At 40.8% G+C, this 10,089-nt stretch overlaps 1 protein-coding gene across 2 annotated transcripts; it reads left to right on the forward strand.

Annotated features, from left to right (window-relative positions):
* Positions 1–1,713: 1,713 nt before the first annotated feature.
* Positions 1,714–10,089, forward strand: pfn2a (profilin 2a). 2 transcript variants are annotated; one of them, XM_024392011.2, is made up of 3 exons: positions 1,714–2,016; positions 4,227–4,419; positions 8,226–10,089. In XM_024392011.2, exons 1-3 carry the CDS (start codon positions 1,888–1,890, stop codon positions 8,321–8,323), a joined length of 420 nt encoding a protein of 139 aa, XP_024247779.1. In that variant the 5' UTR covers positions 1,714–1,887; the 3' UTR covers positions 8,324–10,089. The 2 variants fall into 2 exon arrangements, with proteins under 2 accessions (XP_024247779.1, XP_024247780.1); XM_024392012.2 differs by having other exon boundaries at positions 7,902–8,274.

The raw sequence follows: 10,089 nt of genomic DNA on the forward strand, positions 1-10,089 counted from the left end.
GAAGGAGAGTTGTATGGCATTGAAGCTCGTCTGGAGGGTTATTAACACAGTGTCCAAAGAAGGGCCAGAAGTATACAGAATGGTGTCGTCTGCATAGAGGTGGATCAGAGACTCACCAGCAGCAAGAGCGACATCATTGATGTATACATAGAAGAGAGTCGGCCCAAGAATTTAACCCTGTGGCACCCCCATAGAGACTGCCAGAGGCCTGGACAACAGGCCCTCCGATTTGACACACTGAACTCTATCAGAGAAGTAGTTGGTGAACCAGGCGAGGCAATCATTTGAGAAACCAAGGCTATCGAGTCTGCCGATGAGGATGTGGTGATTGACAGAGTCGAAAGCCTTGGCCAGGTCAATGAATACGGCTGCACAGTATTGTTTCTTATCGATGGTGGTTAAGATATCGTTTAGGACCTTGAGTGTGGCTGAGGTGCACCCATGACCAGCTCTGAAACCAGATTGCATAGTGGAGAAGGTGTGGTGGGATTCGAAATGGCCGGTAATCTGTTTGTTGACTTGGCTTACGAAGAACTTAGAAAGGCAGGGTAGGATAAATATAGGTCTGTAGCAGTTTGGGTCAAGAGTGTCCCCCCCTTTGAAGAGGTGCTGAGAGCATGACAGTGTACCTTCTAGCCATGCTCCCAAGTACTTGTATGAGGTGACTACCTCAAGCTCTTAACCCTCAGAGGTAGTAATCACACCTGTGGGGAGAGGGGCATTCTTCTTACCAAACCACATGACCTTTGTTTTGGAGGTGTTCAGAGCAAGGTTAAGGGTAGAGAAGGCTTGTTGGACACTAAGAAAGCTTTGTTGTAGAGCATTTAACACAACATCCAGGGAGGGGCCAGCTGAGTATAAGACTATCATCTGCATATAAATGGATAAGAAAGCTTCCTACAGCCTGAGCTATGTTGTTGATATAAATTGAGAAGAGTGTGGGGCCTAGGATCGAGCCTTGGGGTACTCCCTTGGTGACAGAAAGTGGCTGAGACAGCAGATTTTCTGACTTTAAACACTACACTCTTTGAGAGAGGTAGTTAGCAAACCAGGCCAAAGACCCCTCAGAGACACCAATACTCCTTAGCCTGCCCACAAGAATGGAATGCTCTACCATATCAAAAGCATTGGCCAAGTCAATAAAAATAGCAGCACAACATTGCTTAGAATCAAGGGCAATAGTGACATCATTGAGGACCTTTAAGGTTGCAGTGACACATCCATAACCTGAGCAGAAACCAGATTGCATACCAGAGAGAATACTATAGACATCAAGAAAGCCAGTCAGTTGATTATTGACAAGTTGTACATGTAAGCTAAGGTAAAGCCTACACGAAACACAGGCCTTAAAATCCTCTATGGGAAAAATGAATGGTGGAAAATTGATTGGACCCATTTACCTGTTTGACCGCTAGGTTTTATGGGTGTTATGAGTCAAACTGTGGTACTCTTACAATATTGTCTGAAATAATATACAGAGGTCCACAAATCAGGAAGGGTGTTACATTACTACAGCAACATGCTCTAGACACTCACCCTGTCTATTAATTTCTCAATTTAACTGCCAACAATAAAGTTTCGAGAGAAATAGATTATGCAGTACTAAAACTTGAAGACACTCCAGAGAACTCTGAAGTACAGGACAAGTCCGTTTTTATTCTTCCGCCCCTTGTGCTAAAGCGTCAGTGAGTCCATTGCGCGGAGTGATCTGACGCAGACCACACCCATGCACTGCCTGATTACATTGGCTTTCTTTACTGCCTGAGCGTCGAAGTGGGGGGTACAATTAGAGACACTCAATTGATCCGTAAGCAGCGCAAAATCGTCTGTAACTGTCTTATCCCATAAACTAAACTTTGGAGTTCATAGGGAGCTGTATATTTCAACATGTCTTGGCAAAGCTACGTGGATAACCTGATGGCGGATGGCAGTTGTCAGGATTCCGCCATTGTTGGGTATACGGACGCCAAATACGTTTGGGCCGCACATGCCGGTGGTACTTTTAACAACATAACGGTAAGAAATTAAATGGAAACCAATATCAAATGTGAATCAGAATGAATGCTGGCAGGGATAATCACAACTTCGCCGAACCTAGTTTAGCTAAAGAGTTCGCTTGCTAGCTAGCTCCACCGTCCATTCCGTTTGACCAGCAAGCTAGTAACGTTAGCTAAAGCTAGATACGTTAGCATGTTAGCTTGCTATTGCTAACGTCATATGTACAATGCGACTTGGCCAATAATATTAGGCTAAAACTGTTGTGGACTTATCCTGGCTGCTAACAATGTTAGCTAGCTAGGTACGGTTAGCTAGCTGCCCAGAATTAGCCTACCTAGCGGGCACGCTTGCTAGACAACCTTTTTTTACATTTTATTTTTTATAAATATCACCTTTTTATATAACTAGGCAAGAACAAGGTAAGAACAAATTATTATTTACAATGACGGCCTACACCGGCCAAACCCAGACGACGCTGGGCCAGTTGTGCGCCGCCCTATAGGACTCCCAATCACGGCCGGTTGTGATACAGCCAGGATTCGAACCAGGTTCTGTAGTGACGCTACGCCACTCGGTGGCCTGTTAACGTTAGATCCAATGAATGAGTGTCGTGGTCTAAAGTTAACGTCAGATACCATAGTTAAGTTAGCCAACTAGCTAATGTGGCTAACTACCTACACTTGCCAAAGCGTCACTAGCTAACGGCCTAATCTGTTTATTCTATACTGGTGTGCTAGCTAGTTATTACGGCTTGTTACCCAATGTTTCCATTTCGAGAACCAAGACAATTGATACATTTCGAAATTGTTATAGCTAGTTAACTAAGTAAATGTGTAAGGTAGTTTATATTAACTAGTTGAAGAGGCCTTAAGCGTTTTGCTCAAGTCAGGACCTAACTTGCCTTGTTGCTTCACAAGATGGCGGCTCTCCCATGCTATCCACAATGGTGAGCTTACCAACTATACTGATCAAATGTAAACTGAACAATTTCTAAGATTTTACTGAGTTACAGTTCATATAAGGACATCAGTCAATTGAAATAAACCCAATAGTCCCTAATCAATGGATTTCACAAGACATACAGATGTTGTATGTATGTTGGTCACAGACACCTTAAAAAAAAGGCAAGGGCGTGGCAACAAAAAAAAATCAAATCAGAATTTGGTGTGGCCACCATTTGCCTCATGCAGCGCAACACATCTCCTTTGTACTGAGTTGATCAGGCTGGTGGAATGTTTTCCCGCTCCTCTTCGATGGCCGTGCAAAGTTGCGGGATATGGCGGAAACTGGAACACGTTGTCAAGAGCATCCCAAACATGCTCAATGTCTGAGTATGCAGACCATGGATAAACTGGGAAATGTTCAGCTTCCAGGAATTTTGTACAGATCCTTGTGACGTGGGCCCATGCATTATCATGCTGAACACGAGGTGGATGAGTGGGCCTCAGGATCTGGTCTCATTCAATTCTTGGGCAACAGCACTGGTGGACATTCCTGCAGTCAGCATGCCAATTGCACGCTCCCTGAATCTGTGGAATTCTGTTGTGAAAAAACGGCACATTTTAGTGGCCTTATTGTCCCAGCACAAGGTGCTGCTGTTTATTCAGCGTCTTGATATGCCACCTCAGGTGGATTGATTATCGTGGCAAAGGAAAATCTTCACTAACAGGGACGTGAACAAATTGTACAATTTTTGTGCTTTTTGTGATAAATATCTGTTTTTTTTATTTCAGCTCATGAAACATGGGACCAACACTTTACATGTTGCGTTTTGTTTTTGTACAGTGTAGCTAGTTAGATTAGTTTGTAGACAAGTGTTGCTAGCCAGCTCCACTTATGCATTTTGAATTTAGACTAAGTGCTGTACTACTTATTCATTATTCCCAGTGTATTAAAAAAAAAAAAAAAAAATTTAAAAAAAAGAGAACAGGTTCAGGGTAGTCACATCCACCAAAAAAAAACAAGCTTCGACAAAAATTGAGGTTGAAACGTGTCAGCTTTCAAAAATAAATAAAATATCACCTATGCATTATGAAAAACTTTCGTTGCCGTCTTTTTGGTAGATACCATCCCTCTTGCCATACCATACATACCCTCTTGACAAAATAACATAAATCCAGATGTGCACCCCATTCCAGATGTTTTTAGTAGTGCTGCCATTTCTAAATGTTACATGTCCACTTTTTAATCTGCATTAACTTTGTGAGTGTACTTTAACTGTGTTTCAGCCTCAAGAAATTGATGTTCTCATTGGAAAGGACAGGGCTAGCTTCTTCACCAACGGCATGACCTTGGGTTCGAAGAAGTGCTCGGTCATCAGAGACAGCCTCCAAATTGACGGGGACTGGACAATGGACATCAGGACAAAGAGTCAAGGAGGAGAGCCAACATACAACGTCACTGTAGGCAAAGCCGGAAAAGGTAAAGGGTGACTACTTTTAGTGGTAAACATTTCAGTGATTGCGACGTTATAGCCCCAGATCCATCCTACAAGTTTGCGTTTAGACAGACAGCCGAATTCTGTTCCTTTTCCCACTATTTGATCTTTTGACCAATCACATCGGATCTTTTCAGATCAGAGCTGATCTAATTGGTCAAAAGGCCAATTAATGAAAAAGATCAGAATAGGGCTGCCTTTCTAACGCAGCCTAACATACGAGAGTGTTGCCTTCTAGTCAATGCAAGCGTCTTGTGGATTGGTGGTGATTCGTTCTAGTGCTCTGTTCTCATATTAGTACATCATGCAGCTTTTTTACTATGAAACAGAATACAGCACAACATATATCGGTGTTCTGAGCATGTCAATTGCAAAGGGAAATATCAACATGTGCAATTTGATTTATCAATATAGTCACTGGTACAATTTAAGCAAGGACATCGCTGTGACTTTGGGATAGAAATGGAAGAGAACTTGGGCCTCCCGAGTGGTGCAGTGGTCTAAGGCACTGCATCGCAGTACTAGCCGTGCCACTAGAGATTCTGGTTTTGAGTCCCGGCTCTGCCGCAGCCGGCCATGACCGGGAGACCCATGGGGCGGCGCACAATTGGCCCAGCATCGTCCAGATTAGGGGAGGGTTTGGCCGGCAGGGATGTCCTTGTCCCATCGCGCACTAGCGACTCCTGTGGTGGGCTGGCGCAGTGCATGCTGACAAGGTCGCCAGGTGTACGGTGTTTCCTCTGACACATTGGTGCGGGTGGCTTCCGGGTTAAGCGGCCGTTGTGTAAAGAGTCAGTGCGGCTTCGTTGGGTTGTTTTGGGGGACTCACGACCTTCGCCTCTCCCAAGTCCGTACGGGAGTTGCAGCGATGAGACAAGACTGTAACTTCCAATTGGATACCAGGAAATTGGGGAGAAAAGGGGAGCTTAAAAAAATAAAATAAAAATCGAAGAGAACTTGTTGAATTTCATCACTGGTCGGCAAGATGTCCATTGAGAGAAAGTACATAGATGTTACTTATGAAGTGCCATGCTTTGTATGAGAGAAATGAAGCCTAATTCACAAGCAGTCTCATTCAAGTTAGTGTATTGAAATGGCAGAAGTGAAGAAACAAGAAGTCAAGGTTTGCCTACTCTTAAGTCCATCTGCCTTTGTGGTCCTTACTGACGTCTGTCATTTGAGTCTAATCAACAACTTTGTGGGTCTTTACCTTTTTTCAGCTTCTTCTTGCCTCTTAACTATTGGGTGGATGTCAACCTCACTAACATTTTAGATGCATGCTGTCTGTTTAACATTATTTCTAGCTGTCTATCATCTCCCTGGACAGTAGCCTACAACGTCTCAACATTTTGGGGCAGGCAAAACGGTTCTGTAGCCTACATTTTGATTAACTAGCAATCCATGGACTTCCATTTTCAAGGCAATGTCAAATATTCCACCACTAATACAGGGCACTACGCTGACATATTTTTACAATGAGCACGTGTGTGCCTATTTTGAAAATGTAGGACCACACAAAGAATTTTAGGAGCACAGTGAAAAAGGTGATAAAGCTAGAATTCCTCATTTTTCTTGGCAAAGTGGTGCTCCTAAATTTAAAATTCCAGGTTGCACAGAAAATATGCATATGCAAGTAAAGTGGTCAGCACTGTAGAGCCCTGTAATAAACCTGAGTTAGATTCCAGTGTAGAAGTGGCTTTAAAAACATAGCTCACACATCCCCCACCCATTACCTTATGTTGGCCACATTCAAATCTTTTGACGTTCTAGTCATTTAGCAGACACTCTTATCCAGAGTAACTTACAGTAGTGAGTGCATACTTTTTTGTGCTGGTCCCCCCCACGGGGATCGAACTCAAAACCCGGGCATTGCAAGCTGCAAGAGCTACCAACTGAGCCACACGGGACCCCCACTCCTCAGAGGGAAGGTCCTATATGCATGTAGTGAGTGAAGTGCTCTGTAGAGTGGTTATGACACTGCAAAAGGTGGCCTAATAAACCAGAGATGCATGCAGGTGCCTGAGCATCATATTGCATTCACCCCTAAAGGGTAGATAGCTTTTTATTTTATTTTTTGCTGTACCTTTTAGAGGTAATTTGGCTTATTCCTGGTTTCTGTACAGTTGGAACAGCTACTGTTCAGTTACATTATTTATCTGTTTGAAACATTTATCTGAAACATTTGTGCATTGAACTTGTTTGCAAGTAGTCAGGTGACTTGTGAAGGATGGGCTCTACTTGGTTTAATGTAAAGCTTCAGTTTTTTATAGAAAGATAATACATTCTCAAGCCATGTTCTTGGAAGTTATGGTCAGGTCTGTATACAATTCTGTACATTGTCCATATGCTTGAATCCAGGCAATGACATTGATGATTGATAGCGTAGCAATATTCAAAGTGTTATCCTCGTAAAAAAAATATATTCTACAACAGTAGTTAGCTGTGTTGTCAGTGGTCAAGACACCTACAAAGGTTTTGGGGGGTATTTCCCTCCAAGCATGCTCTTCCCTGCAACTAGGGTTGGAAATTGCCAGGGACCTCACCGATACATTTATTGCGATGGTCACAATTCTGTATGTATTTCGACTTTATATTGTGATTTGACGTTCCAAACATATTGCTCACCATATGTCTGTTGCAAAGGGACAAGAGAGACATGAAGTTTTGATCAGTCAGGTTAATAAAAGTGCAGAAAACAAATTGACTCTCTATTTCAAAAGAAGATGGAGAACAAAATGTTATGGGGGAAAGTTATTTTTTATTTTTTTTTATTTTTTATTTTTCTCATGCAGGTACAGCCAATTAGTGCAAAAATAATATTGTGAAGTTGTCAAAACGATACGATCAAAAAATGTCCCGATATGGAACTATCGATTTAATATATATATTTTTTTTTACCCTCATCACTACCTGTAACACGCAAGCCATAACTTTAACTTCTGTTATGCCAACTGTACAGTGTTTCCCCTAGTTTTTTTTTCTTCAGCGGTGGTAGCTGTTCCCATAAACCTCCAGACATTGAGCCAACAACTATCCATTTAAAAGCGTGTCGGCAGAAATATATATATATATATATATATATATATATATATATATATATATATATATATATATATATACATACACACATACATATATATATATATATATACATACACACATACATATATATATATATATATATATATATATACATACACACATACATACATACATACATACATACATACACACACACATACACACATACATACACACATACATACATACATACATACATACATACATACATACATACATACATACATACATACATACATACACACACACACACAATTCAGCGGCGGGCCACCTCTGCAAAATGAATATAGGGGAAACACTTCCATAGGCTCACTAACCTTTTCCTCACTTCACTGTCTTTCCCTTTGACTGCTCTAAACTTCCCCTTTCCTTTCTTCTCTTTCAGTCTTGGTTCTTGTAATGGGCAAAGAAGGGGTCCATGGAGGTGGATTGAATAAGAAGGCATACTCAATGGCAAAATACTTGAGGGATTCAGGGTTCTAGTGTCACCAAGCTTGCTTAGTTAAAATTGAGGGACAAAAAGAAGAGAAAATAAAATATTGCTGTTAAGATTTCTCCTGCAAGCAGTCAAATGTCGTGGAAACTTTAATAGCAATGGAGAGTGATGGTGGCGGTAAGGTCCTATGTCACCTTTATCCCCACTTTTAGCGGGGGAAAATACTTTCTTGTCAATTTGTCATTTTTCCTTTTGTTTCCTTGTGTGCTCCAGCATTGGTTTTAGTCATGGGAAAAGAAGGGGTCCATGGCGGACAGCTCAACAAGAAAGCATTTACTATGACTGAGTACCTGAGGAAGTCTGGATATTAAGGCAGCCTGTCTACCCACCTAGCAGTTCCCTCTGGCTCCCCCTCATTGTGTTGACAGTACTTCCCGGATTAGTTAGCAGATGCATTTCTCTCCCAGTTCCATTTTCATGTACACCCTTTTATATTTTTTTCATGTTAATTCATTTTATTTTTTGCTCCCATCTCCCTGTTCTTTCTCACAGTATGTTCTCAACTCTATTTCTGACACTACAATAACAAATTGTGGATGTTTATATTTACCAAAACACATGTGCAAAGAATTAAATGATAATGTAATAAAGTGTATACCAAATTTGGACTTGGCTTGTAAAAACAAATGATGAGGAATCACACTGGAATGGCTGTGTCATTCAATGGTGCAGATCGTTTTGGGTGGGACAATGCCTTATGAGCATATTGAAGAGGTAACCGGCTGGTATTGTTTTCCTTTTCTCCGGGTGGCAGGATTTGAAAGTTGCATGCATATCTTTTAGCAGGGTTGAGGTTAATACCATTTTTCTTTCCAGACAATTCAGAAAGTTAACTGAATTTCAGTGTAATTCCTGAATAGAAATGGAATTGACCCTAACCCTGTCTTTAACCATACAGAGCTGAACTCTCCTTGCCCTTCCCAAAACTTTTATATTCCCGCAAAATGTTATTTTTATTCAGGCTTCAATTTTTTGCTTTGTCATTGGATACTACATAAATCCAGAATAATCCTCTATACATACACCTTAAAACCCCTGAGTCAGACCACTTCTTTTTCTTTTGCATTGTCTTCCATCAAATGCTTTTGCTGTTGTAACTTGAATGTGGTCTTACACGTCATTGTGGTGTTGGAATATTGTAATGGCAGATCAAATCAGTATTGCTGAGGTTTTTTGTTGATAGAAATTCCTCTCATGAACCCCTACGACATCTTGAAGTCTCCATGGACATTCCATCTGCCGGCTCCTGTATTTCACGCTGCCGATTTGTGCAGCGTATCGTCCAGACTCCCTACATAACCATGTTTTGGCAAGTTATATTTTCCATAGGACCAATTGTTATGTCACAGTTAGGGGATTTTTTTCAGAATGGCTTCAAGTAATTGTGAAGGATGACTGTTGTCCTCTGTTTGACTAATCATTAGACTATACTTCAGATGACTGTAAAACACACTGCTTCTTATGATGACTTTAAAACACGAATTGATTTGCTGATAATTTGTTAACAGATAATTGCAGTCTCATTTGACACCTGTGGTAACCAGAGTATTCTCACTGAATGCATTTGACTGTAAACCCAAGCTCTGAATTTATTGCCTAGTGCTCTACTTATCATCATGTGTATCAGCAACTGTCATAGCACGGTACTTAACAGTAAATTTAAAAATAAAATATATGAAAAAAATAGATAGTGTGTACACTAAATTTAAAAAATGGTGTTGGTTGGAATAAGAACACTTAAGTTGTCTTGTGAAAACTTTATAAGAAAAACTGTGTATCCTGTGCCATAACACAGATCTGGTCTGTTGCTACTTTGAGTTCGATTATTATTCTTTTTTTAAACTGCTGCCCCAGCAAGGACTAACTTCAATGGCATTTTCCTTCGGGATATTTTGGCATCAACTGATACACTCCAGGCTTTGTGGACTATGTACAGACCAAAAAATACATTTTTCCCTTGTGCATTTGGATTCAAAATTATGAAATGTGCATTTTCAAAATTTTGGGAAAATGCTATAAATTTATAAATCACCTTTTTGTTTACAGACGGATCAAATAAAAGCTATTCCAACCAGAA

The sequence above is a fragment of the Oncorhynchus tshawytscha genome, linkage group LG28 (assembly GCF_018296145.1).
Source record: "Oncorhynchus tshawytscha isolate Ot180627B linkage group LG28, Otsh_v2.0, whole genome shotgun sequence".
NCBI lineage: Eukaryota > Metazoa > Chordata > Actinopteri > Salmoniformes > Salmonidae > Oncorhynchus > Oncorhynchus tshawytscha.

Coding starts and splice junctions, on each gene's coding strand:
- pfn2a (XM_024392011.2), top strand. CDS start 1,888: ATGTCTTGGCAAAGCTACGTGGATAACCTGATGGCGGATGGCAGTTGT. Junction 2,017..4,226: donor GTACTTTTAACAACATAACG/GTAAGAAATTAA, acceptor ACTGTGTTTCAG/CCTCAAGAAATTGATGTTCT. Junction 4,420..8,225: donor TGTAGGCAAAGCCGGAAAAG/GTAAAGGGTGAC, acceptor TGTGTGCTCCAG/CATTGGTTTTAGTCATGGGA.